We start from the raw sequence: 26,860 nt of genomic DNA on the forward strand, positions 1-26,860 counted from the left end.
ATAAAGAAAGAGCGTCACCGGAAACCACTGAAACTCTGGGGTAGAGCGGCACGCGTTGTTTCCCTTTCCCTCCTACTGGTCATCCGCGCGCTGGCGTGCGAGGCCGTGGGCTCCCCCTCTGCCCCGGCGGCCAGCGGGAGCCGCAAGAAGCCACCGTGGGCTACGCGGCGGCATTAGACTGCATTGACCCGGAGGTTAGTGGGCGAAGCGGCCTTGTCTCTGGACCAGGAGACCAAGTCCGGAACGGGAAGCTGCGTGAAGGGTGTGCAGAGTCAGGAGCTGAGCTCCTTGGAAGTCCTTTTCTGAGGATGCTTGCCTGAAGACGTGTGGGTGGGAATACTGAGGCAGAGAGGCAAAGACTTGATCTCTGGGGATTTGGGAGAATAAATGAACAAACCAGTGTTTGGTAGCACTTGGGATAATAAGGAAGTAATCATACTGTATGTAGAGTCAACTATGTCTGTTTCTATTTGTGTCTACTTTGTCAAGAAGTAGAAATTTCAGAATTAAATACTGCCCTTCAGACAACATATTTCATCTATTTGAAACACCCAGTTGAGAAGTTTTCCTTTATTTTTCTAAGTTGTCATTTCCTTGATGGACTGGGAATGCCATTACCTGTTCACTCCCAGTGGGCTGTGAACAGTGGCCTTAATTCTCCCAAGCAAATGAAGTATAGATAGAATTTAAGGTCTGTGACATTGCAATACCATCTACAACAATTTTTGAAGAACATTAGAATCACACATAATCCCATCAAGGGCAATTTGACATATAGTCTTCGAGTCTTTTGTCTTTTTTTTTTTTTATGCACACATTTCTCTTTTTTTGTTTTTCATAATAATTGAGTTTTCCTCTACATTTTGCTTTGTAACCTGCTTCTTTCACTTAATGAACAATTTTCTATGCTCGTACATAAACTTTGTTTTAAATGGTGGCGTAGTATTCCATTGTATGGGTGTGCTATCATTTACTGAATTAACTCCTTATTGTTAGACATTAGGTTGTTTCCAGTATATCAGTATTCTAAGGAGAAGTACAGTGACATCTTTTATTTATTTTGAGACAGAGTATCTAAAACGAAATTATTAGGTTGAAGGTATGCAAGATGTTAATTAAGCCTTTTGATATGTAATGTCAAAATTGCCCCCAGAAAGTACATGAATTTGCACTCAGCAGCTCTGCTTCCAGCATAAAAGAAAAACTTTCCATCATATAGCTTTTTTCCCCCCTAGCTCTGAGACTCCTTGGTACAATGACTCAAGCAGAAATTAAACTTTGTTCTTTGTTGCTGCAAGAGCATTTTGGAGAGATTGTAGAAAAAATAGGAGTCCACCTAATCAGAACTGGCAGCCAGCCATTAAGAGTAATTGCCCACGACACAGGAACATCGCTGGATCAGGTATGTGTAGACAACATTAATTTGCTTTCATTCGTTTACCTACCTTTAAATATTGTTGCTCCTTACCCCACAAAATAGAAAAGGGAGAGAGTCTCCCCTAGGTTCAAAACAGTGTTATTGGTGGGGGCGGGGGGGGGGGTGGGAAGAGATATAGGCCTCAAGGTTCTTCTCAAGGTGGCTCATCACAGCTTCTTAGGCAAATCTTTGCTCTTGTTATGTCAGACCTCATTTATTCATAATGAGTCTATTAATCTCAGTGCTACCTTTAAGGAATGAGTACAATGGAAGGAAAGTACATTGTACTTTGAACGATCAGAGGAAATATGAGCATCACAGGGAGAAATCTTGCTGATTTCTTCCATTGACATGTGATTCTTAATCACTGTTCCAGTGGAGGGAAGGAAGAAGCACAGAGGTTCTTAGCCAGCCATCTCCTAATACTTAGTAAATTGTTGGACAAAAATTGGCAACACAAATGAGCTGTGTCTTCAGATCTTTCCTTTCTTTTGGGTCCCAACTAGGTCAAAAAAGCCCTTTGTGTGCTCATCCAGCACAACCTGGTGATATATCAAGTGCACAAACGTGGCGTAGTGGAGTATGAAGCCCAGTGCAGCCGAGTGTTGCGAATGCTTAGGTATCCCCGGTACATCTATACTGCCAAAACACTGTACAGTGACACTGGAGAGCTCATTGTTGAGGAGCTGCTGTTGAATGGCAAAATGACAATGTCAGCTGTTGTGAAGAAAGTGGCAGACCGGCTTACAGAGACTATGGAGGGTCAGTACTGTATCCACAGCTGTTAGCAAAAACATAGGTTAGCTGACTGCAGGAGTGGACCCGCAGCTAACTTAGGCCATCTCACCTGCCTCTTTCCTCCTGTTGTACAGATGGCAAGACCATGGACTACTCTGAGGTATCAAACACATTTGTGCGACTAGCAGACACACACTTTGTGCAGCGTTGCCCCTGGGTGCCTGTTACTGAGAATTCAGACCCTGGGCCGCCACCACCTGCCCCCATTCTTGTCATCAGTGAAAAGGACATGTACTTGGTTCCTAAACTGAGCTTGATAGGTAAGGAATTTTGACCCCTAGAACTGTGACATGCCCTAATTGTGGATTTTTCCTCAGTGATCATTAAATGAATGAATGAATCCATCCAGCAGTTACCAAGGATTTATTCTCTGGTGTAAAATGATAAACAAGTCCCTGACCTTTTGGGCCTTAAGTCTAATGTAAGAGACTTACATTAATCAAATAACCACATAGATATGTAACTAACGGTGGTAAGTATTATGAAGGAAAAGTATGTGGTGTTATGAAAACATATAACGGGACCAGATTTATCAAGGTTTAAAACACATGCTTCTTTAAGAAAGTGGCATTTGAACTACTATTTGAAGCAAAAGTAGGAACTAACCAGTGACGTGATGTACGAAGGGGTACAGAGGACAAACATTGTTGGCAAAAGGAATAGTATGCAGTGAGGGGGAAAAAATAGGTTATTTGAGGAAGTAAAAAATGGGTCAGTGTAGTTAAATCATGGTGAGCAAAGGTAAGAGAACTATGAGATAAGGATAGAAAGGCAGGGAGGCACCTGGGTGGCTTCTGACTCTTGATTTCAGCTCAGGTCATGCTCTCACAGTTGGTAAGATCAAGCCTCACGTCAGGCTCCATGCTGACAGCACAGAGCCTGCTTGGGAGTGGTTCTCTCTCCCTCTCTTTCAAAATACATAAACAAACTTGGGGCGCCTGGGTGGCTTAGTCGGTTGAGCGTCCAACTTTGGCTTAGGTCATGATCTCGCGGTTTGTGGGTTCGAGCCCCGCGTCGGGCTCTATGCTGATGGGCTCAGAGCCTGGAGCCTGCTTCCGATTCTGTGTCTCCCTCTCTCTTCCCCTCCCCTGCTCACACTCTGTCTCTCTCCTTCAAAAATAAATAAACATTAAAAAATTAAAAAAAAAACAAAATACATAAATAAACTTAAAAAAAAAAGATAAGCAGGGGCTAGATCGTGCAAGACCTTCTATAGCAACTTTTTTATCCTAAGAGCAAAGAAAAACCACCAAAGGATTTAAAGGAAGTGACATGACCTTATTTGCATTTTTAAAAGAATTTTCTGCCTGCAGAAAGGATGGGGCAAAAATAAATGTTGACAAACCCATTGAAAAATTATATCTAGAAGGGGTAAAGAGGACAGAAGTACCAAGAATGACATTTGTGTGTCTGACTTGCATATGGGGGAGGAGGATGGTCCCGCTTACTGAAAGGAAGCATTGGAGCAGGAGCAGTTTGAGGGAGAAAGATTAAGACTTAATTTTGTGACTATATGGAGCCTTCAAATGGCTTCATCATTAAGTTGAATTTCTTTTTATTATTATTATTATTTTTTAATGTTTATTTTTGAGACAGAGAGAGACAGAGCATGAATGGAGGAGGGTCAGAGAGAGAGGGAGACACAGAATCCGAAGCAGGCTCTAGGCTCTAAGCTGTCAGCAAAGAGCCCGATGTGGGGCTTGAACCCACAGACCACAAGACCATGACCTGAGCTGAAGTCAGACGCTTAACCGACAGCCACCCAGGCACTCCAACTTGAATTTCTTGTAGCTCCTCAGCAATTTTAGCCTAGAGGCAGCTGGAGGTATCTTGGGATGGAGGGACACCTGCTCTTACGTTCAGTGATTTCCTGTCTTCATATGAGATGAGCCTCACTAGTCACCTGTTTTATTTGGCAGGAAAAGGTAAAAGGAGAAGATCATCTGATGAAGATGCTGCTGGGGAGCCGAAGGCCAAAAGACCAAAACATGGCACAGATAACAAAGAGGTAATGGGGCTTCTTGATTAGGAGTCCTCACCCTGATGGGCAGAAAGAGCACAAAGATAACAAGCCCCAAGAGAGTTGACAAAGTCCTTGGTTGAGAAGTAGGAGGATTATGAACTTCATTAAATATTGGCCAGGAATAAACTAGCAGTGTGAACTCCCTTGCCGTCCCCTTCTGAGGCTTCACTTCACTTCAGTCATTGGACAGTGGTAACAGCTTATGCCAGAAAAAAGGCTGCCTGTTCTCTCTCTGAAATAAGAGGCAAGGTCATATGCTGAGAGCAGGAAGAGAGGGGTAAATGGGAGACTTAATGAAGAGTTCAGACAGAGATAGATTAGAGGTGAGTTTAGAGAATCTAAAGTTGGGTATTGTGAGTTTGTCTTGTCAAGGCACTATGCCACATGATTGGATGATTTTTGTCCAGTCCACGTAGTTGCTACTGAATAGGAAAAGAAATAGTGAACAGCTAAATCCAGTTCTTCCCCCGCAAAATTCTTCACCATATTTTCTGTATCGAAATGTTTCTCTTTAATCCTTTTCTCCTCCTCAGCCCATTCCAGATGATGGGATTTATTGGCAGGCCAACCTTGACAGATTCCACCAGCACTTCCGTGACCAAGCCATTGTCAGCGCAGTTGCCAACAGGATGGACCAGGTGATATCTGAGTGGGTGGGACAGTGGCCTGGATCAGGAACATTCACTTATTTGCCAGATGTGGCCATTGGCATATAGCCAGAGCCAGCACAGCAGAGGGAATTCTGAATTCCAGTTCACTTTTCAAACCCAGACCAGCAGCGAGATCGTGCGGACTATGCTTCGGATGAGTGAGATTACCACTCCCTCTACTGCTCCCTTCACCCAGCCGTTGTCTTCCAATGAGGTGACTTTCATGTTCTTGTGCTAGTTTTCTGACACACCGTGGGATATTATAATTCTTCTACATAGAGCCTGGGATTAGGTTGAGGTCTGAGCCTTTGAACAAGTTTTTATTGTTTCAGGTAGGACAGGGATTCTCTTCAGATGGTAGTGCTGAAATTATTTGGCCTTGGGGCTCCTGGATAGCTGAGTTGGTTAAGCATCCAACTCTTGATTTCAACTCAGGTCTGATTTCATGGTCATGAGATCAAGCCCTGGCTCTTGCACTGACAGGGCTCAGCACTGACTATGCAGAGCCTGCTTTGGATTCTCACTCTCCCTTTCTCTGCCCTTTCCTTGCTCACTCTCCCTGTCTCTCTCTCTCTCTCTCTCTCTCTCTCTCTCTCTCTCTCTCTCTCTCTCTCTGTCTCTCTCCCTTAAAATAAATAAATAAACATTTAAAAAAGAAAGAAAGAGGGACGCCTGAGTAGCTCAGTTGGTTAAGCATCCGACTTTGGCTCAGGTCATGATCTCATGGTTCATGAGTTCGAGCCCCACATCAGGCTCTGTGCTGACAGCTCAGAGCCTGGAGGCTGCTTCGGATTCTGTGTCTCCCTCTGTCTGACCCTCTGCCACTTGCACTCTGTCTCTCACTCTGTCTCAAAAATAAACATTAAAAAAAAAATTTTTTTTTTAAAGAAAAAAATATTTGGTCTCTAGGGATCTAGCCTTTAAAAACCTAAACCATTACCTTGGTCAAAGTACAAGCTATTCCTACTTGTTCTTAGACTCCACTATTTGGAATCTGAGAACCTTTGTTGGTGCTCAAACATTATTTGGTCCCTTACATTTGTTTTGTTGAGTGTATTCATTTTGTGTTTCAGATTTGTTTTTAATGTATGTCTTTCTTAAAACATGAAAAACTTAATGTATCAAATAACATACTTAATTTCATAACAATATGTATCCATATTAAATATAATTATATTTTCATTTTATATTAAAATTTTTTGAACTTGTTACATAACAAAGATTTCAGGGTTTTTTCTTTTGACAAAAATTATTACATGACCTATATTCAGACAGCATAGAAATGCATAATTTTTTTTAAGTTGTAGCCCCCCCTAAACTTTTAGGAATGATGGACATGTTGTATATCTTATTGTGGGTATAATTGTCAACACTCATCAAACTGAACCTCTAAGATCTGGACTTGTTACTATGTGTAACAATACCTCAGTTTAAATATATAGTTTTGTATGATCCCAGCCCCAGGGATTCCTGTTAATAGTTGGTACTTATCTTTACTGTCACATTTATGTAGATATACATATATATATATTTAGCAAAAAAAATAGGATTTTACTTTACATACTCTTCTAAAGTTGCTTTTTTCATATGACAGTATATCTAAGCCACCTTTTTCATGTCTGTATATTTAAATCTGTCTCATTTTTCATAATGGCAGTATCATATTCCACTTAGTAGCCATGCTGTACTTTATTTTAATCAGTTGCTTATTATTGTGCATTTGGATTGTTTCTAGTTTTTTACTCTTACAAACAATGCTGCTATACATTTGGACATATTTATACTTCTGATACCTAAAATTAAAACATCTTTATCTCAGTAATGTCAGCAATTCTAAGTTCCCAAACCCATTTTCACCATCTCTTTTGCTCCATAGATCTTTCGATCCCTGCCTGTTGGCTATAACATCTCTAAACAAGTTCTCGATCAGTATCTCACTCTACTGGCAGACGATCCAGTAAGTCTGAATTTTCTTTCTTTCTGTTTTGTTTGTTTGTTTGTTTCTTTTTTCTGCTATGTTTACGATTTATTTCTGCCACGAAACCTGGTATCCTGTGGGAGCCTCATTTTCTACCTGGCCAGCTCAGACAGATAGGAGGGCTACCTGCTGCAGACTCTTGGCCAGATTTGCTCCTTTGGAAACAGAATCACTGGACTTTCCATTCAGTAAACTCTCTCTCTCTCTCTCTCTCTCTCTCTCTCTTTTTTAATAGCTAGAGTTTGTTGGAAAGTCTGGCGACAGTGGTGGAGGAATGTATGTCATCAGTATCCTTACCAGTTATTTCCTTACTGTTGGGCAACCTGAACTATGAAACAGAATAGTGACTTATGAAAGAAGAGACTGGATAATATTCAGTATACTAAATAATTCAGAAAACCGAACTACTACATTAGATGATAAAGAAGTAAAAAGGACTTTTAAATAACCAAATTTTAGTTCCGCAAAACCCTGACTTAAATCCTAGTAAATGAAGGTATTGAAATACTTTCATACTATAAGTGAGACCAATGTGAAAGATAAAATTGCATTTAAATTTTAACTTAGAGACTTAGGAATAAAACTAAGATCCCAGTGACCAGGCCAGAACATTACTGACCTTAATCCTCTATGTGAAGACCTGCATAAAGCTCTAGGATCCCTAGCCACGGCCACTCTGGAGTCTGTCGTACAGGAGAGGTAAGGAGATCACCCTGCTCAGGGTTGGGGTCTGACACTTCCTTTCCACACTCCATTTGAATAAGCAATTTGATCATTCTGTAAGCAAGCAATGTAGATACATCTCGGTGCATCTTGCCCCATTTTTCCACTGGACTGTTTTCAGATCCCACCCACCACTACTCTTCACCCTAAATATCCTCCTGCTTAATTCCCAGTGATGCCAATTAACCAGACTTCCTAAAGCCTTTCCTTACAAATGCAGGAACTGAGGTACTCACGGGAGTCAGCAGTGTGGTCAGCAGTACCGTCATCAGTCTGGAGTTGTGAGAGAACTCCCTGACCACTGCTCCTCTCTCTGGCCCTGGCCCCACACATGGAAACAGAGCAGCCGCCATTTGTGACTCGGAGCTAAAACTTACCTATGTTGGTATGCCATTTACTCTCTTTATTCCTTTCCAGATTTGGGTCTCGCTGTGCCAGAATATTCCGTCTAGTTTTGCAAAAGAAACACCTGGAGCAGAAACAGGTAGAAGACTTTGCAATGATTCCAGCAAAGGAGGCAAAGGATATGCTTTATAAGATGCTCTCAGAAAATTTCATATCACTCCAGGTAACCAGTGACATAATGGTCACCAACCAGTGGAGCTGGCCTAGGGTGAAAGAAACTTCTGAGGCAAACATCCTGAGCCCCAAGAAAACTCTCTGTCCAGCTGTGAGATGGAAAAAAAAAAAAAAAAGATTAACCAAGACATAGTAAGAACTTGAAAAAGAATTGGGGAGCTTTAAGTGGCCTAGTTGAAAAGAGGCACAGCCAAGAAATCACCCCAGAATCACCCTTTATTCCTCAGCTCTTAGTCCCTGCGATTTGTCCTTTCTTCAGGCATTAAGTTTATTATAGATTAAATTTCTCAGCAGCATCTTCTGGGTCTTCACTATGTGCAGAGCCATGTAGTATACCCTATGACGAAACAGAATCTCAATTCTGCCCCTGATTCAGTTATATTGAGCAAAGTACCTACCGTCATTTTTTCTCATCCTTAATGTGATGGATGGTGGTAATAAAAATAATGTGGTTTAGCTTAAAGATCAAATACAATCAGTAAGCATTAGTTGCCTTCTCTTTCTTCCCCACTGAGGATGCCAACAATCATATAGACAAATCTCTTCATGTGGCCGATTTTGCCATAAACCCAGATGCTGAATGACTGGAGAAGAGAAGAGTATAAGTGAAAGAAAGGGCTGAGTAGCTCTGGATGGGACAGGCGTTTACTCTGCCAGTTCTAAAGAAGAGTCTGATTTCTCTTTTCTGTCTTTCTGTGGACAAATAGGAAATTCCCAAAACGCCAGACCATGCCCCATCCAGGACCTTCTATTTATATACTGTGAACATCCTGTCAGCTGCCCGAATGTTGCTGCACAGGTGCTACAAGGTAACTGCTTCTGGACCTTCTCCCCATTCCTTCCACCGGACAAGTCTCACCCTCATGCCCCCTTTAGCTATTTTACTTGAGCTACTTAAATAGAACCGTGTGCATTTCTGTGTTTCTTCTCTCCCCTCAGAGCATAGCCAACTTAATAGAAAGGAGACAGTTTGAAACCAAAGAGAACAAGTAAGTAGCATTTTCAATTGAGTAATTACATTTTTCAAGGTCAAAGTCTTGAAGGGAAATTTCCTGTAGAAATAGAAACCAAAAGAGACAATAACCAGTCTAGTCGCATTGAAATATTGTCTTGGGTTGACATAAATCATATGTTAGTCTAAACTGCTCTAATATACCCCCAGTAAAATAATTTGGCAGATTAAATTTATGAGAAATGTACAAACTGGCATTAAACAGATGAGAGGCAGTAAGAGTTTGAGGAGTGAAGTCGTATATTTAGTTAAATTTGTAAAAACTGTGGTTAGTGGGTGACAGTATCTATTTGATCAGGAACGTGGGAGATGGGGGAGTTCTGCCATAAGGCTAACAGGTAAGGGAATCTCCAAGGCTAGGGGACATACCTCAGAGTTGTGTTTGTCTGACAGGCGTCTGCTGGAAAAGTCACAGAGGGTAGAAGCCATCATTGCATCTATGCAGGCTACAGGTGCAGAGGACGCACAGCTACAAGAAATAGAGGAAATGATCACAGCCCCTGAACGCCAGCAGCTAGAAACCCTGAAGCGTAATGTCAACAAGTAAGTATCATAAAGTTCAGACCTATGTTTCAAAATACCTTTCAGAAAAATCCACCTTGATACTCTGCTAACAGTCCAACTTCACCCAAGCAATCCTAAACTCACTGTCTTCCTCCCCAGCTCGACTGGCAGAATTTAATCCACCTGTTTTCTTAAGCTAAGAACTCTGAAAGCATCTTCAGCTTCTTCTCTCTTACCACACTCTTATTCACCAAGTCTGTTGATTTAAGCTCAGTAGTGTGCCTCAATCTGGCCTTTCATCTTGGTCCTCATGCAGGCCTCCATCACTTATTTTCTAGACCTTTGCCGTCACCTCTGCCTTCAAACTATGTCTTAAAGTGCCTTCAAGTCCATTTTCCATGGCCTCCGGTCTTAAATATGCTCATGAATGTTCAGTCTGGAAAACGCTTTCCCTTTTTCACTCAGGTTGGATGCCAGTGAGATCCAAGTGGATGAAACCATCTTCCTGCTGGAGTCATATATTGAGAGCACCATGAAGAGACAATGACCTGGAAAAAGAGCCTTCCTCAAAAAGTCTGAGGAGATTGGAAGGAAAAATAAAGGCAGTGCCTGATGCATTCTTTACAGTGGAATATGTTGCAGATTCTTATACTGGAATGCCCTCTCCATCCCTCCTGCCTAGAATACACCAGAAAGTTTTTTAAAGTTTGCTGAAACTGTCTTAGCCCCATCACTGTATTCTCCCTTCATCAGATTTTGACAGAGGAAAGGACCTTAAATCAACTAGAGTAATCATCTATCAGATGCATCATTTCTCACCAGGAAATCAGCCGCGCCTGTGTTTGAACATCCCTAGCAGTGGAAGAAACTTTTTCCTGAGTAGTTCATTCCATTCTCAAATTACCCCTGTTCTCTATTTTGTTAGATTGTAATCTTACATACACACAAACACACACACACACAGTAGGCGATGGGCCAGCAGGTGGATTGGCCCCAGCATTCACAGCAGAACCTACAGTTTGCCATCTCCAAGCTTCTAGCACATCTGAAACTGTGTGTAAGACACAGCACAATGCCTGGCATATGGTAAACACTCAAGAAGTCATTGTCTTCGTCTTCTCCATGGTTTCTTAAAAGTAGCAATTCTGTTTTCTCTCTCAGTACCATGGGTAGATGATTCATCTCAATGTAATTTGTCCCAGTAGCTTCAGTTCATTTAAAGCAGGTAGGTGTCGTTACAATCTCTTTAGTTTCCTCTTACCAGTGTCCGTTCTAATTCATTAAGAGTAATGAATTAGTCTAATTCAACAGTCAATTGCCAATTCATTGCTAGCCATTATACTAGATATAATATACAAAGATAAATATGATACCATCCCTGCCTTCAAGCTACTCACCATCCTTTACTGAGCACCTGTCAGTGCCCAGGACTGGGCCAGGCTCTAGGGATACAAAGATGAATATGCCAGTATAGCCTAGTGGGAGGAGACAAATAACAAGGAAATAATGAGGGCTCTAGTAGAAAAGTATTTTACACAAAGAGGTAAGGAAAGGAACCACAGAGAAAGTCACAATCTCTTTTGAATGATGAGGGTTTGCCAGGTGGAAGGGGAAGGGGGTCCCAGAGGGAAGCAGAGCTTGGTTCCAGGAAGAACTGCAAATAGGATGTGACTAGAAAATAGGGCATAAATCCTGCCAGAACTGAGGCTGGAGAGACGGGCAGGAAGGAGCAAGGGGTGGTGGGTCCTCGCTATACTGTGCTTAGTAGGTTACCTTCTGAGCCGTAGGAAGCAAGATGATTAGCTTTGTGTTTGAGAAAGATCACTCTGGAAGCAGCCTAGAGAATGAAGTAGGGGAAGGACTATTTTGGAGACTTGGGATAGTATCTCAGGCAGAACATAAGGAAGGCTTGGACTGGAACAATGGAGGCTGGAGAGAGAGACATGGATTTGAGAAAGTTTAAGGAGGTAGAATCCGCTGCATTGGGTTGGCATTTGAGTGAGAAGAAAAAGGGAGGTGTCAAAAATGTTTCCTGAGTGTCTGGAGAGGAGTCTTACGCAATTAATTCGTGGTGGCACCTACTATGGGAGGTAGGTGCGCGCAGAGCGACCGCGGGCGGCTGATGGTCAGCCCTTGGCCGGCGGGATTGGACACGTGAGTTGAGAAATCAGTCTGGGATCACTCTTCTAAACAGAGAAGAGGGAAAGAAAAGGGAAGCTGAGATTGAGAGGTTTTCTTCTTTGTCTCTTAGTAACTAACATTGCACCCGTGGCTCATCCCCCAGGGTTCTGCCTAAACGTCCCGGGGCATTTGGCGGAAGCTTTCTAGGTCCCGACCCTGCGAACGCTGGACCAGCAGAGGGCGCCAGGTGGGCCGCGGCCCCAACCCCAGGGCGGCGTTATGGCCGCCGCGCGGGTGCTGCTTCTCTTGTCCGGGCGCGCGGAGTCGCCGAGCTTCGCCCAGAGTGTGTGTGGCCTCCTGGGCGCCGGGCCAGGGCTCGGGCCGTGGCCCACGCACTGCGGCTTGAAGCGAGGACGACTCGTCCTCTCGGACGGGCCATTCCCAGGCTCCTCGGCCAGGCTTCCGCTCCAGGTCGGGGGAAGGGGGCCCCGGGGGAGGAGGGGGCCCCAGGAGGGGGGTAGCGGGGCAGGAGTGAAGAATCGAAGGAGGAGACCGGGGTCGGGCGGGAGCTGGCGTGAGAGGCCTGGGGTGCAAGTGTCGCTCCGACTCAACCTCCTGCCCCATCGCGCGCTGTCGCCCGACTTTTGCCCCAGTTCTGAAGCCTTAACCCGAACGGCTCCCTCCCGCCAGCGACCCCCTTTCTGCCCTTTTGCGGCCCTGGACCAGCAGCTCAGGACTCCGGGGGCCGAGCTGCCCAGCAACCGAGGTGTGGATCTGGGTGTGGCCGTCCTTCTGCAGTCCAGCGACCAGTCTGTCTTGTTAACGCGCAGGACACGCACCCTCAGCGTTTCTCCCAACGTCTGGGTACCCCCAGGTGAGTGCCCCGAGGACAAGATCCCAAGTCCAGGGAAGAAAGTGGCCCTTCACCCAACAGTGTTATTCCCAGTTTCCAAAGGACAGAGAAACAGGCCCAGAAATGTGGTCGGTCCCCTTTTGACGAAGGATCACAACGGCATCAGCGCCCATGGGAGGGAGTAGTGTAAATAGTGTGTGTGGGGAGGGGGGGGGTGTCCCCGGCCAGGAACACCACCACTTACCTATCGGTCCCACTGTTGTCGCAGGTGGGCACGTGGGACTTGATGAAGAGGTAACCGGACTGCTGGCCCAACCTTCACCCTGCCCTGAAACCCGAGACTGGGGCTGCCTTGGGTGTGGGCTGAGGGGCTTGGAGGAGTCTGGCACCTGCCGCTGTGACCTGCCCTTTGTTGCTCCCAGCTGTTGGACGGAGGGCTGCGAGAGCTTCAGGAGGAGACTGGACTACAGCTGCCCCACGGCCAGTTCTCTTGGGTCCCTCTGGGGTTATGGGAGGTGAGACAGGAAGGTGGCAAAGGTCCCTTCCTATTTAACTAAGAGCCCTTAACAATTTCTTCTTAGTCCTACCTGCCTTTGCCCAGGGGAAACATTGGGGACCGGGGGGAGGGAATTGGAGTCCCCAAATCCACAGTCTCCACCTGGGTCCCTCCTGCACCATCTCGACCCTCCGCTTCCTCAGCTGTATTTACAGTCTCAGAAAGAGACAGGAAGTTCTCACTTTTGCTGTATTCTTCTCTTAGTCTGCCTACCCTCCTAGGCTGAGCTGGGGTCTCCCCAGATACCATCACATCATTCTCTATCTACTCGTGGTCTCCTGGGAGTCACAACAGCAGCTGCAGGTAGGGCTGGTGGTGCAGAAATGGGGGCTCAGGAGTCCATGCAGACTGGTTCTGTGACCAAGATGGGGGGAGGGGGTCACAGATATCCAAGAAATCCAACAGCCCCTGTCCCTGCCCCAAGTCTGTCTCCTTTCCACCTGTGGGTAGGCTGCAACCAAGAACAGGCCTCCCAAGAGAGAGGCCATGGCTAAGGGACCTACATGTCTGGCCCCAGGCCCGGATCCAACCAAACCCAAGTGAGGTGAGCGCCTTTATGTGGCTGGGACCAGAGATAGCAGCTGCCGTGGCTGCTGCAGAGGATGGGACAGAGACACTCACACATCTTCCCCGGGACCTACCACCCTCTGTCCTGTAAGTAAGAGCTTCTGCCTCACCCCCCAAATACCAACACATACACGTTGAGAAATTCCACTTCTCTCCCCTCCTCAGGAGGGAATGTTGCGTGGTGAGGGAGATTGAGGGAGTGGGTTGGTCAACTGATCATGAAGAGAGCACACAAGATCAAAGACACTGTCCATCTGAGTCCAAGGGTTTCTGCTCCGACTGGTTAGCACGGACTCCCACTCTCCCCAGGGTTCAGGTCCTTTACCCCCCCTTGAATCTGTTCCTTCCTGTAAAATGAGGTCAACACCCACCCACCCACCCAGCCCTCTCCTGCCATGGCGGGAGGATTCGGTGAAGTGGGCTAAGCCACAAGGCACAGCCCAGACAGGAGCTGTCACCATGCAGTACAGTGGAACTAGGGGAAGACGAAAGAGCTCGACCCCTGGACTTGCCCACATCCACGCTGCTGCGGACGACCCCGACCACAGCAGAAGGCAACGAGAGGGTCAGCGCTGGGACCAAGTTTGCCCTCAGGCTCTGGCTGCAGCATCTGGGCAGGTAAGAGTAAAGCACTTGGCCCCGCAACGTTGGGCCGAATGCTCCATGGGGGACAGGAGGGAGGAGCTGCTCCTGGAAGTCCTCTGGGGGACACCCCTACCACCCACCCCCACCAGGGCCTGCAAGCAAGAACGGAACCTGGGACCCCTTCCCCCACTTGCCCCAAACCAGGGATCTGGAGAGTGAGGTGTGGAACTCCCTCCCCAACCTCCCTCCGAGACATTCACAGAACATTCACAACCTTTATTGTGGATAAGAACTTTGCTACAACTTTGGGAATAAAAAGTAAAATTACAACGTAGGTCTTAAGCCCCAGAGGAGCCTGAAAAAGGAGAATGGGGAGAGCATGAAGTCCTCCCACCTCCCAGAAAAGGTGCAGAATGAGCCAGACCTAACCCTGGGGCCACGGGCCTTTAGAAGCTCATGGCCCAAGCTGGTCAGCATAGGAAACACTGTGCACTTAAATATATAAATAGAGAGAGACCCAGGCAATAGGCCAGGCCCTGCTCCCAAACCCCTGGGGATCAGAGCTAAGGCCTTATCTCCTCCACAGTCACACTGGGAAGTAGGAAGCAGGGGAAGTCATCTTTGGAGTATTTTGGTTTTTCTTGTTTATGTACAAAAAAATCTGCAACCCAAAATAGAGTTCTCTGTCCATGTGTCGGCCTGTCTTAGCTTCTCCACTTGTCTGTCTGGCCGAAGAGAATGGAATGGACATGAAGAGACCATGGATGTGGGGAAGGAACAGAACCATAGGTTTGGGGAAGAGAGGGCTCTAGAGGACAAGAGAAAGGCCCCTGCTCTCCACCCCACCCCCAGGCTCTAGTGGATTCAGCCCTTCCCCCAACTCACACCCCATCACACACGTGCCTCCCGCTGCCTAGGTTAACATACCCAAAGGAATGTGCCAACCATCTAAAGAACATTTCCAAAAATAGAACCCAAATGTCCTTAAAAAGAGGTTAAATATTAACCCTTTGGGTGCTGGACTTGTCAGGCAGAGATAAGGCCCAAAACAGGCATCCATGAAGATCTTTCTGGCCTTTGGCCAAAGCCCCCTGAGGGGTTGGAGTGGCCAGGGGTCTGGACCCCACAGCACACTTGCTCAGTGAAGTTTCCATAATCCAAGGGACTCAGTCCAGGGAAATGATGTCTGACCGGCATCCAGTCAAAGAGGGACCCGAGGACAGGGGTCCCGCATGCCCCTCCCTCAAGGCCCCCCCAGGGGCCACAATGCTACTGACGCGGCCAGGAGGGGGTGCTGGAGTGGTGCTGCGGTGAGAGCTCCCCAGTGTGGGGGCGAGTGGGCCCAGGAAGTGGGAAGGGGTCCCTCGGTACTGGAAGAAGTGGCCAAGGGCATCCTGTTCGTCTAGCGAGGTGATGACGGAGGGACCATAGTGCTGGGAGGAATCAAGGGCAGAGTTTAAGATTTTCTCCTGACTTCACCCGGCCTCCCAGTCACTCATCTCAGAAATAGCCGGGGATAATTCAAATCCTCCGGATCCCAAGGTACCCTCTGAGAAGCAGGAGAGATTCTCTTTCTTTCCCCTGCTTCCCCATACCCTACCCGATTCCCTGCCCTGAGACAGCCCCTCCATCTTGCTAGGTTCTTGGCCTTGTGGGCGTCTGAAATGTGTGGAATGTCCGGCCGGGGCAGGCATGGCGCTCAACTGCACGTGGGTGTGGGGGGGAGGTTGTGTGTGAATAGTCAGGGGCAGGATTCTAAAAACTCCGGAGACAGGACGGTAACAAGGGATCAAAGAAGACATGGGTGAGAATCTGAAGAAGCACCAGTGGGGCCTGGGAGGGAAATAAAGTGCCCACACCCTCCTTAGGCCCCCCAGCTCCCACCTTCCCTCACAGAGAGGCAGATTTAGTTCTCAGGGGAAAGTGAGGGGGAGGGGACCCGTCAGTGCCTAGATAGGAAGCTTCAGAGATCTGAGATCTTCATGGGACAAGGGACCACTTACCTGACTCTCAGTCTGAAGGAAAGAAAATAAATCTAAACCTGGTAGGAAAAGAAAAATCAAAATCAGCCTCCTGTCTGACCTCTTCACGCCCCTCCCCCCAAAATCCTTTGGATTGTAGCCCCTTGCAAGACAGCCAGAAGGCTTTGAAAAGGAGCAGGGGTTCTGATCTGCTTTTAAGGGCACATGGGGCAGGGCAGAGCCCACCCTGTGGTCAGTGTCCTACCTTGGATATCCGCCCCCAGTGGGAAGGCAGGTGGGTACTCATGTAGTGGGAGACTGGACAGGAAGTCCCCGCCCAGTGCACCCACGGCAGGGCTCCGTAGCACCGAAGATGGCTGGTGACCAGATGTCAGGACTCTGTGAGGAGAGAGGAGGAGCTGGGCAGCCAGCGAACGACAGACGCCCTCACCCAGCTCAGCTTCCTGAGTCCCCTCTCTGCCCCGGGGTTTGTCCAGTGATCAGAAAGCATTTCTGACTTCTTTCTCTGCCCCTTCTGCTGCGGACTCAGCCTATTTCCTCATACCCCTTGCTTCCAGGTAGAGCTGGAATGGCAGCCGAGGTGACAGGACAGTGCTTTTTGGTCGGGGGCAGGTCCTCCTCATCTGATGAGCTCTCTATTGTCAAGTCGATAACTTCAACCTTCTTCTTACTCTCTGATGGATTGCCCTCTTGGACTGGGCTGTACTGGAGGCCTGTGGGTGGTAAGAGGACTGTGTCTCAGAGAAGAGGCCATCCAAGACTCAGTTCGGCTGGGGGACAGGGGGTCACTCACCATCCAGCCCATACCCTGGCGGGGGGCAAACCTCAGATGCCTCCTTCTTGGGTTTCATTGGGCACCAGGATCCATCTTCCATGAACTGTATCTCATCACAATCCGAACAGGAATTAAGTATCTCCATGAATAAGCTGGGGGGAAGGGGAGATACGGGAATTCATGAGGCTGGGAGATAGCTGGGAACAGTAGCCAGGGAGTTCTGGGACTCACCTTCCTGAACCTCAGTTTCCTCATCTGTGAAACAGGGATATTATTCACCCCTACTCACCTCTCTTGAGTTGTCAGAATCAAGTAAAGTATGTAAAAGAGCTTTGCAAACTTCAAATGCTACGTTTTCAAAAAACAAAAAAAAAATACATTCTAAGCATGTGTTTCACATAGTACTTGTGACAAGACAAAGGAGCAGAGATATAGAACTTCATAAGTCTTCTCGATGAGGGCCATAATTTAGGCTCTGGAAGGGGGTTAGGACTAGCTAGATCTGCACATCCAAATCTTCAAAAGAACGTTTTGCCACGCTCAGTGAGAGGTCAGGTAGTTGTTATAGGTGTTATATTGTAACAGTTCAATACATTGACGCAGCCACTTACTAACAATTATAACTTTGAGCAAGATAATCTCTCTAGGCCCCAGCTTCTTCACCTGTAATGACAATATCCATCTCACAGGGTTAATTATGAGGATTCAATGAGATGAGATATGCAATGTGCTCAGCATGATACCTCATGCAATAAATCCTCAGTGGTGGAAATATACACAGTCGACCCTGAACAAAACGGGAGTTAAAAGCACTCACACGCAATCAAAAATCCATGGACAACTTTTGACTCTCCAAAACCTTAACTACCAATAGCCTACGGCTGACCAGAAGCCTTACCAATAGCATCAAGGGTCAATTAACACATTATTTGGTATATTATGTGTATTACATACTGTATTCTTACAACACAGTAATCTAGACAAAAGAAAATATTAAAATCATCAAAAAGAAAAATACCATTTATATTTACTGTACTGTATTAAAAAACCCCATGTATAAGTGGACCTGTGTCGTTCAAGGGTCAACTGTATATTATAAAGAGGATAAATTATACATATACACATAAAGGGGTGGATAGGTTAAGAGCTGGGCTTCGTGGAGGGGAAGGAAGCCATCTTGATCTGTCGATGGGAGGGTTCCTAGTGGATGTCGAAGGTAAAAGGAAGCAGAATGCAGAGCGGCCCTACCCATCAATGATAAGAGATTCATAAGGAGCCTTCTTGTCGCACACAGGACATGTCCACGTTGGCTTCTTCTCATTCATCTGTAGATAAAGGGCAGCATCGAAGCTCTGCAGGTGGGCGCAGGTGAGGGCACGACAAGGGACTGTCAGGCGCATCTTCCCTAGCTGGGAGGAGACAAGCGCTCTGGTCACAGTCCCTACATCCCGGGAAGCCTCACTCTAGTAGCCCTAGGAGCCCTCATCTGGGTCCAGAGTTTAGCCCCACCCTCCTCCCTTCTCATCTCCCTTGTACCCACCGGGCACATGAGTGACACCCGGAGACTTGTAGTGGCCACCTCACTGTCCGGGTCAGCGGTCAATTTCTCCTTGACTGAAACAAGAATGAGGCCAGAGCCATGGGGTCAGCAAAGCTGGAGATGAAGCCTGGGAGGTGGTGAGGCCAGAAGCAGATGGTTCTGGCTGAGAGGCAGCTGGGCAGAGTGCCTCTGGGGACCCATGGGATGTCACATGGGGGTGGTCTTTGGAGGCCAGTGGAAGATCACATGAAGACTGAGTGTCAGGGAGAGATTTCCCCGACCCCAAAGATGCTTAAATATAGCTGGGTGACACTTTGGCAGAGATGACTTAGAGGGAACTGAAACATCAAAAGAGAGTTAGATTAGATGATCCTTAAGACTCTTCCCACTCTCAAGCAGCCATATTCCAGCAAGGCTGGAGGCACGGTCTGTGAGGTGCAAAGCAAATGTATAACTGAGAGTGAGAGGGTGTCACTCAGTGCCTGGGAGTGGTCTGACTTCTCAACCATGAAGATCGGTAAGGGGATGAGGGGAGGGTTAGGGTTCACGTGAGAGGTGAGGTATATTGTCACAGGTCAGGTATGGGTTTGGCGATAAAGGCTGGAGGACCAGGAAAACTTGGATCCAAATCAGAGTGGTAAAGAGGGGCAGGACATTACTCACTCAGTGCCCGAGAGTGGTCTGGGTTCCGGATACCCTTTGCTCTGAGTTTTTGTAGGAGGGTCCCTGCAGTCAACTGCCTCACCAGGTACACAGACAAGGAGTAGTTCTACTTGGAGGCAGGGGGAGGTAATTAGCCTTTGCTCTGCACATCATCACCACCACACCAGCACCATCATCACCATCATCATCACCACCACCACTCCAACCCTTTGTCCCGTGAGGACCAGAGACAGCGGGTTAAGACAGAACGACCCATAAAGAGGAAGATGTTTCCCTAAACCCAAGACACTGGATGATTCCCCTCACGCCCTGCAGGCTTCTCCAGGCTCCCTGCCTCAGCCTTGCTCACCCGTCCAAACTCAGATGACCAGTTGACCACAATGGTGTTGGGAACGGTGGCCGAGAGTCGAGCCAGGGGTGTGATGTTGATGGGGCGGCTGGGCCTCTTGGGCTCAGCCCCATTCTTGGTAGGGGGAAGATAACCCTGGAGAAAGGAGGGACTGGTCAACACATCTTATCTCTCAGGTTACTCACGTCTTGGAAGGAAGGCCAGCTCACTCGGTGACCAAGAAGATGGGGGCCCATTCGGTGACTCCCAAACCCAGAGCACTATCTAGGGCTGTGTGTGGGGTTTATTCCTGGGGAGGAAGGAGAGCTTATTCATTGGCCAGGGAAATAGGAACCCACTCATGAGTTCCTGAGCAGAAAGAATAGGGATGCCCCACTTCTTCCAACTCTCAGCTCTGAGATCATCACTCCAGAGAAGTCTTCCCTGTCCTTTGGGTTGAATGAATGTCCCTCCTCCCAAGTTCTCCATCAGCCCTGTCTTAGTATCCTCTAGATTATATTGATCCATCAGTAAACTGAGTCCCTATGATGTACCAGGCACTGTGCTAGGCATGTCTCTTTCATAATAGGTTTGCAGTTACCATTCAAGAACTGAAACAGGGAAGAGAGAACTGCTAGAAGAAGGGGAGAACATTTACCGGCAGGGGGCACAGTTTCCCATTGACCTTGACAAAGAGGTTGGGGGGGAAGTAATCTTCCTGGGGGCAGCTGGTCTCACAGAGACAGAACCTGGTAAGAGATGAGAAAAGATGAAACAGCAAGGGAGGCGGTTTCTTGAGTTGCAGCTGGTGGAAAGGCAGGGGACCTCAGTCATTCAGTCATGGATCTCTGTAGCCCTCAGCATCCGACAAAAGTCCCAGGGTTGGGGTGGACACAGCAGAGCAGGGCCATCCTCTAGCAGGATCTATCATACCCTTATTTCATTCCCACCCCCCAAGAGGAGCCCAGCAGGGAGGGATGGAGAGGATCAACTCACCTTAGCTGCACCTGTATAGTGTAGTCACATTTGGCTCCTGGCAGAACCTCTCTGTGACAAGAAGGAGAGGGAGACATGTCAGGATGTGGCCCCCGGAAGGCAGGGCTGAACAGAGACACAGAAAGTTAAATGTCCCAGGGACAGAGAAGAGACACACCAGAGAATGAGAGACAAAGCAGGTGCAGAAGGATGGACAGGCAGAATGGGACAGAAGAGGAGAATGTCAGGGGGCAGAGTCCGGGGGTAACACCCAGGATGCTGGGAGAGATGTACCTGGAGGTGAGAATCTGCTGCACTTGTTGGGGTGTGAGGGCAAAGGTAAAGTGTGCCTCTTCAAACCGCTGGCTGGAAGTGGACGCTGGGGACACAAAGGGGCAGTTATTCCCCAGCCCATGCATAGGCAGCCACGGAGGCTGCCCCCGTCCCAGGCTGCCAATCCCATGGAACTAAAGCCTAAGAAAGGCCCGGGCAAGAGGCATGGAGTCAGGAGGAAGGTGGAGGAAGATAGAGCCATACCGAGGGTGGTGGGCCGGATGAGCTCCCCATAGACTTCATAGAAGGGCAATGGTTTCATGGTGACGTCAGGGTGCACGGGCTGGGGCAGAGGGGGGTGAATGTCCACTTCACGCTTGGGGCCCAGCAGAGGGCCAGGGGCCAAGAGGGCCGGGGGAATGGGAGCTAGTGGACCAGGGGAGCCGACAGGAGGGGTGCCGGGGGGCAGAGAGAGCAGGGAAAGATCAGAGGGCCCCAGGGTCTTCCGGGGAAAGCGGCGGCGATATAGTTCTTTGATCTTCATCTGGACACTGGGGGCACAGCTGGACTTGAGGAGGTGCAGGGCCTTGGCCAGGAGCTCGTGCTTCCGTCCACTCTTGTTCCGGCCAGCAAAGCCGAGCAGCACCTGAAGCTCAGACACCCGGAAGCTCATCACCATGTGCTGTGGACAACACAGACACTTGAGAATCCTGCCGCGGATGCTGGGTCTGAGCTCCCAAATAGGCAATGCCTCTCTCCGCCCCCCGCGCTCATCTGAGAGACACTCCGCAGCCAGTGGGTTACTGCCAGACAGCCACCCTGGCCAAAGGGACACCTCAGTCCCATTTCAGCAACCCTCAGGTCAACCTGACCCCCAGTCCCCCAGAGCTGCAGTAACCCTACCTCCCTATGCCTGTAAGTTGGCCAGGTGGCGCAGGGGGCAGACAGCAAGTCATCCACAGGCACACCTCTGAGTCCACTACGGCCTCCTATCTCCATCCCCGCCTTGAGCCTAGACACTCCTTTAAGCTGCTTATCTCCTCTCCTGCTCTTTCTCAGAATCTCAGACCCATCCTAGCTTCCTGGGAAGAGGCTAGGAGACAGGGAGAAGGAGGGGGAGGAGAGGATTCAGGCCAGACAGCCCCACAGGGAAGAAAGGGGGCAGGTGGCTGGAGGATTGTGCCCCATGGTACACCCCTCCCAACACCTCAATCCACCTCAGCTGTTTTCCCCAAGCCTCTGAAGCTTCTGTGGCCAGGGTTTCCAGGTCAGGGTTCAATGACTGTAACTCCCCCAAATCCTTTCTAAGCATCATTTACATAACCACTGCTCTCTCGGGCCTGTTTTTCAGGGAGGCAGATGACAAAATCTTGGGGCAAAGGGCTTCCTAGTAAATCACTGAGTCCAGACTGCCTCCTTGTTTACCTGTTTACTCCATCTGCCAGGAACTAATATCCTGTTTCTCTCCTACATAGAGAATGTTAAGTGATCCCCGCCCCCCTGCCTAGTGGTGGAAGAGGAGAGGGCAGAACTAAGCAGAGGCCCAGGGAGGATGAGGAGAAGCCGTGGGGCTCCTGAGCCAGGGTGCAGAATCCAAGTTCCCCTAAAGGCAGCTGGGCCCAGGGGACTAGACTTCAAGCCCGCCAAGGAATATGGCTCCATTTCAAAAGGCAGAACAAAGCCAGGAGGCAGGGGGATGAACCCAATGGTTTTTTAAGGTTCTGTGACATGTCCTCGGATATGGTTACCCTCAAAGACCGTGTGGCAGTAGGAGGGCACAAGAAGCTGAGAAAGGACGCCCTCCCGTGAATCTCTGGAAGACCTTGGCATGGCCAGGCCTTGCTAGCCCTCCACAATTCTCCCGCTCACGGGGGGGTTTTATGGTTTTGGACCCCTTTTGAGGAGTGTGATGAAAAACTTGTTCTTATACCCTTCTCCCACCCTTATTTCCTCGGTACCGTTTGTATTTCTCCATTTCCATTAGCTTTGTCAAGGACCCCCCCCCCCCCCGTTCCTATCGCATAGTTTCACACTCCACTACGCCTCGGCCCGAAGCTTCGATTCACCCAGGCAGCACCTTCCCCTCAGCCTCCGGGATGCTTCGGCCCCACCCCTCGATCCAGGCGCCCGCACAGCCCCGCCCCCTAGGTCTCAGCCGCCTACTGGTACTGCCCAAGGCTCAGAACCCAGGAGCAGCCCCAAACCTCCATCCTCTCCGCCGCACCTCCCCGAGGAGCCTCCCGTGCATCTATCTGCCCCCCAGTCCCATCCCCACATCTGCCCCCTACTGTCGCATCTCCTGGCCTCGATCGGCTCGCCCCCTAAGCCTCTACAGCAGCTTTTACCCCTGGCCCTCACTCCCACCTCTGCCCCTACTGCCAAACCCGACTTCTACCCCACGTCCCCGCCCCCTGAGCCTCGGCCCCCAACAGCTGCAATTCCCCTCGGCCCCACCCCTACATCTGCCCCGCGGCCCCGCCCCCGGAGCCCCGCCGCAGCCCGGTCCTCGCCCACAGCCACTTCTCTCCCACCCCCAGCAGCCAGTCCCCGCCACGTCTCCAGCCCCCTCCCGAGCCCTCAGCACCCAGTCTCGGTCGCTTCCCTGACTCGGCGTTCCGCCGGGCTCAGTCCAGATGGGGATGGGGGAGGGGGCCGGTACCTTTAATTCGCCCAGCTCCGCCATCTTGAGACATCGCAGGCGCCGGAGCCGGAGCCCGAGCTCAGGCCCAGGGACCGGCGCGCAACTCTCCACCCCGGCGCCGGCCGCAAATGCCGCCTGCTCCGCCCCGTCCGGCCCCCTTACACCTCCCCTTCCCGGCCCCGCCCGCCCGGCTCCGGACAGGCCCCAGCCTCAGCCCCTCCCTCCGCGGCTGGACCCAGCCCCTGCACGTCTTTGGCCCCAGTGCAAGACCGGAGGGAGCGGAGCCTGAAAGATCGCGGGGTTCCCGGGGGTACCGAAGAGGAGGCGGACCCGAAGTGCCTGGGGGAGGGGGCTCTGCCACGCCAGAGTTGGGAGGGGTGAGCTTTTAGAGAGCCAACACTACTTGAAATATGGAGGGAAAGTATCGAGAACTGCTAAATCTAAGAGAAATGGGGGAGGGGTGAAGAAGTTGGAGCGAATACCCTCATCTCTCTCTCTACAAGTTTAACCAGCTAAAGTCAAGAGTTCTACCAACTCGGGAAATGGGCGAGATCTGATCCATTCCGGAGAAGCTATGACTAGTTGTGACTAGTTCAGTTCCAGACGGCTATTCTCAGTACTTCGCCCCTACCCCCACCCCTCCACCAGCCAACTGCAGTGTTGCTCGTGGTTCTGCCGTAGGACTCCGGCTCGGCAGCAAAAAAAGTTTGGTTCGATGAGCGGGACTTACCAGCACAGTTGCAGGGAGCGGGGAGGGGGCTCGGGAAGCTCGGAGGGTGGGCTGGGGAGGTGGGGGGAGGGGGCCCCGCGCCGCTCCCGCGGTCTACAAGGCTGGAGGTCGGTCCGGCAGCTGGACGCTGCAGCCGCAGCTCCGCCCGGCCGGGAGCTCCGCCCGGCCCAGCGCTGGGGCTCGGGCCGCCCCCTCCGGAGCGAGCCCGCCAGGGCTGCCGAGACTGAGGGAGGGGGCGGAGTCTGAGGCGGGAGAGGGAGGGACTCCCAGCGGGCGCTGAGAGATTAACTCCTCGAGTGAGTGGATCCGAAGGTAGGACTTTTTGAATCTCATCCTTCTCACTGTTGCTCTGACCCCTTGCCCCGGTGTACCGGGGTGGAGTCATGCTGCAAATAAGACCAGGGCGGAGGGGGACCGGGATCTGCCTGCTTAAAGAGGTTCGTACTTGGAACGAGACTCTTCTCCCTGGGGGAAAGCCTGAGCTACTAGAACCCAAAGTGTACCTGAGCCCTAACTCTCCCTGTAGCCCCTCACCCCCTACCCGAATACGCAGACTGTCACCAGAGACCCCACGCCCTTGGTGTAGCTGAAGGTAAGCAGCGGGGAGGATTTCTTACCCAAAAAAGTCATCTCTCTTCCCCTCTCTAAACTACTTACTCTTCTTCAAAGCCTCTGACCTTTCAGAGACTTCCATGCTCAACCAAGCTAATCACTCATGCAGGTACCAAGAAAGCACCAATTTTAGGGCCATTTACCCAAATTAGATACTGAGGGAACTCATAGCATATTATAGTGAGTTGGCTGGGACCTAAGCGACAATGTCATTTGTTCAACAAACATTTGAATGCTGTTCAGAGGTCGTTAGGTGCTGAGGACATAAAAAGCCTTGCAGGACCTCTCAGTCTAGCAGCCGCAGCAAGACAGTTAAACCTATAATTGGCAAGGGGCGGCAGCGAGGCTCAGTCAGAGAAGAGTCAGACTCCTGATTTTGGCTGGGGTCACGATCCCAGGGTCATGAGATGGAGCCCCGCATTGGGCTCCACCCTGAGCATGGAGCCTGCTTAGGATTCTCTCTCTGCCCCTCTCCCCTACTCGCACTTGCTCTGTCTCTAAAACAGACAACAAAAAACACCCATAATTGGCATAAAATAGTACTTTAATAAATAATATAAATAATCCTCTCATTTAGATTAAACCTTCAGTATAATCATTCCCATGAGACCCCACCCAAACCACAAGAATCAAGGTACCAGCCTACCAATATCCCCAGATACCTGTTGAATTGGACCATTACCGACTACTTTGTGGATTTCGTTCTTAGGGAAGATGTGCACCCTCTCCTGACACTCAGGTTCTTTCCCTGCTGTTTGCTGCCAGCAATGGTAAGACCTCAAGCTGAACTCAAGCTTAAGTGCTTGGTTCTAAATTCCAACTGCCCCTTGGAACAGTTGAGTCTTCATCAGTCCCTGAGCTCATTTTTTGTTCTGCTCAGTCATATAGATCAAAAGTTACTATGGGGACACTTGGGTGGCTCAGTCTGTTAAGTATTGACTTCAGCTCAGGTCATGGTTCTGGAGTTCAAGCCCTGCATTGAGCTCTGCACTGACAGTGTGGAGCCCGGTTGGGATTCTCTTTCTCTCTCTCTCTCTCTCTGTCCTTGTCCCTCTTGCGCATGCTGTCTCTCTCTCTCTAAATAAACTTTTTTAAAAAAGTTACTATGGACTAGTTTGTATCCTCTAGAATTTTCAGTGATTTGGAGGGGAAAATTTGAAAAAAGAGAGAAGGGAGGGGCACCTGGGTGGCTCAGTCGGTTAAGCTTCCAACTTCAGCTCAGGTCATGATTTCATGATCCGTGAGTTCGAGCCCCGCGTCGGGCTCTGTGCTGACCGCTCAGAGCCTGGAGCCTGTTTCAGATTCTGTGTCTCCCTCTCTCTGACCCTCTCCCATTCATGCTCTGTCTGTCTCAAAAATAAACGTTAAAAAAAAATTAAAAAAAAAGAGAGAAGGGGGGATTCTTTGGGAGTCATATGTTCATTATTATCCTGATTGTGTGATGGGTGTTATGGGTGTGCACATATGTCAAAACTTATCAAATTGTACACTTTAAGTATGTGTAGTTTACTGAATGTCAATTATAACTCATTAAAGCTGTAAAAATGTAAAAGAAAAAAAAAGAAACTCAACCGTACCTTGAATCCTAATGGTTTCCTAAAGAAGGAATCTCCTTTAATAGTTAATTTGAGGGACACCCGGATGGCTCGGTCGGTTAAGCCTGCCTCTGATCTGTGTCTCCCTCTCTCTCTGTCCCTCCCCAACTCACACTCTGTCTCTCTTTCTCTCTCTCAAAAACAAAATAATAAACATTAAAAAAAATTTTTTTAAATAGTTAATTTGAGGTTGGAAGTTCCAGCATCCCTACAGGACAACTGAAAAGTAGGAACCAGGATGCATGATTTTGATCCTGTATGCCAGCTCAGTAAGGACAAGAATCTTTTCTGAGATGTTCACTCTATTCTGAGCCTGGCCCATAGTAGACTCGTTCAATGTCAGTTTAATGAACTAATGTTATCAGACAGAGGAGGGAGAC

The 26,860-nt window shown here is 48.9% G+C and overlaps 3 protein-coding genes across 13 annotated transcripts; 2 read left to right on the forward strand and 1 right to left on the reverse strand.

Annotated features, from left to right (window-relative positions):
• The first annotated feature begins 50 nt into the window (after positions 1 to 50).
• POLR3C (RNA polymerase III subunit C) lies at positions 51 to 10,316 on the forward strand. Of its 4 annotated transcripts, none has more exons than XM_045033416.1 (15): positions 51 to 194; positions 1,236 to 1,402; positions 1,924 to 2,179; positions 2,290 to 2,475; positions 4,135 to 4,223; positions 4,772 to 4,876; positions 4,992 to 5,102; positions 6,765 to 6,845; positions 7,102 to 7,153; positions 7,505 to 7,565; positions 8,007 to 8,157; positions 8,876 to 8,977; positions 9,108 to 9,157; positions 9,574 to 9,723; positions 10,150 to 10,316. In XM_045033416.1, exons 2-15 carry the CDS (start codon positions 1,256 to 1,258, stop codon positions 10,229 to 10,231), a joined length of 1,623 nt encoding a protein of 540 aa, XP_044889351.1. In that variant the 5' UTR covers positions 51 to 194; positions 1,236 to 1,255; the 3' UTR covers positions 10,232 to 10,316. The 4 variants fall into 4 exon arrangements, with proteins under 4 accessions (XP_044889351.1, XP_006935118.1, XP_003990588.1 ...); XM_003990539.6 differs by having other exon boundaries at positions 53 to 194; positions 5,010 to 5,102; XM_045033417.1 differs by having other exon boundaries at positions 59 to 194; positions 1,299 to 1,402.
• Positions 10,317 to 11,955: 1,639 nt separating this feature from the next.
• NUDT17 (nudix hydrolase 17) lies at positions 11,956 to 17,454 on the forward strand. Of its 6 annotated transcripts, none has more exons than XM_045033418.1 (8): positions 11,956 to 12,276; positions 12,496 to 12,679; positions 12,927 to 12,952; positions 13,081 to 13,173; positions 13,419 to 13,517; positions 13,732 to 13,868; positions 14,165 to 14,399; positions 14,516 to 17,454. In XM_045033418.1, the coding sequence occupies exons 1-8, from the start codon at positions 12,085 to 12,087 to the stop codon at positions 14,699 to 14,701; spliced, it is 1,152 nt and encodes a 383-aa protein (XP_044889353.1). In that variant the 5' UTR covers positions 11,956 to 12,084; the 3' UTR covers positions 14,702 to 17,454. The 6 variants fall into 6 exon arrangements, with proteins under 6 accessions (XP_044889353.1, XP_006935120.1, XP_044889355.1 ...); XM_006935058.5 differs by having other exon boundaries at positions 16,906 to 17,454; XM_045033420.1 differs by having other exon boundaries at positions 14,247 to 14,399.
• Positions 14,628 to 24,443, reverse strand: PIAS3 (protein inhibitor of activated STAT 3). 3 transcript variants are annotated; one of them, XM_023259075.2, is made up of 14 exons: positions 24,274 to 24,443; positions 21,167 to 21,584; positions 20,924 to 21,008; positions 20,651 to 20,701; positions 20,313 to 20,403; positions 19,676 to 19,810; positions 19,327 to 19,432; positions 18,664 to 18,737; positions 18,372 to 18,532; positions 17,142 to 17,275; positions 16,893 to 17,061; positions 16,593 to 16,726; positions 16,370 to 16,407; positions 14,628 to 15,799 (listed from the first exon to the last, which is right to left on the reverse strand). In XM_023259075.2, the coding sequence occupies exons 2-14, from the start codon at positions 21,579 to 21,581 to the stop codon at positions 15,533 to 15,535; spliced, it is 1,860 nt and encodes a 619-aa protein (XP_023114843.1). In that variant the 5' UTR covers positions 21,582 to 21,584; positions 24,274 to 24,443; the 3' UTR covers positions 14,628 to 15,532. The 3 variants fall into 3 exon arrangements, with proteins under 3 accessions (XP_023114843.1, XP_011283406.1, XP_023114842.1); XM_011285104.4 differs by lacking the exon at positions 24,274 to 24,443 and adding an exon at positions 23,562 to 23,717; XM_023259074.2 differs by lacking the exon at positions 24,274 to 24,443 and adding an exon at positions 21,806 to 21,960.
• Positions 24,444 to 26,860: the final 2,417 nt, after the last annotated feature.

This window comes from Felis catus, chromosome C1 (genome assembly GCF_018350175.1).
Source record: "Felis catus isolate Fca126 chromosome C1, F.catus_Fca126_mat1.0, whole genome shotgun sequence".
Lineage (NCBI taxonomy): Eukaryota > Metazoa > Chordata > Mammalia > Carnivora > Felidae > Felis > Felis catus.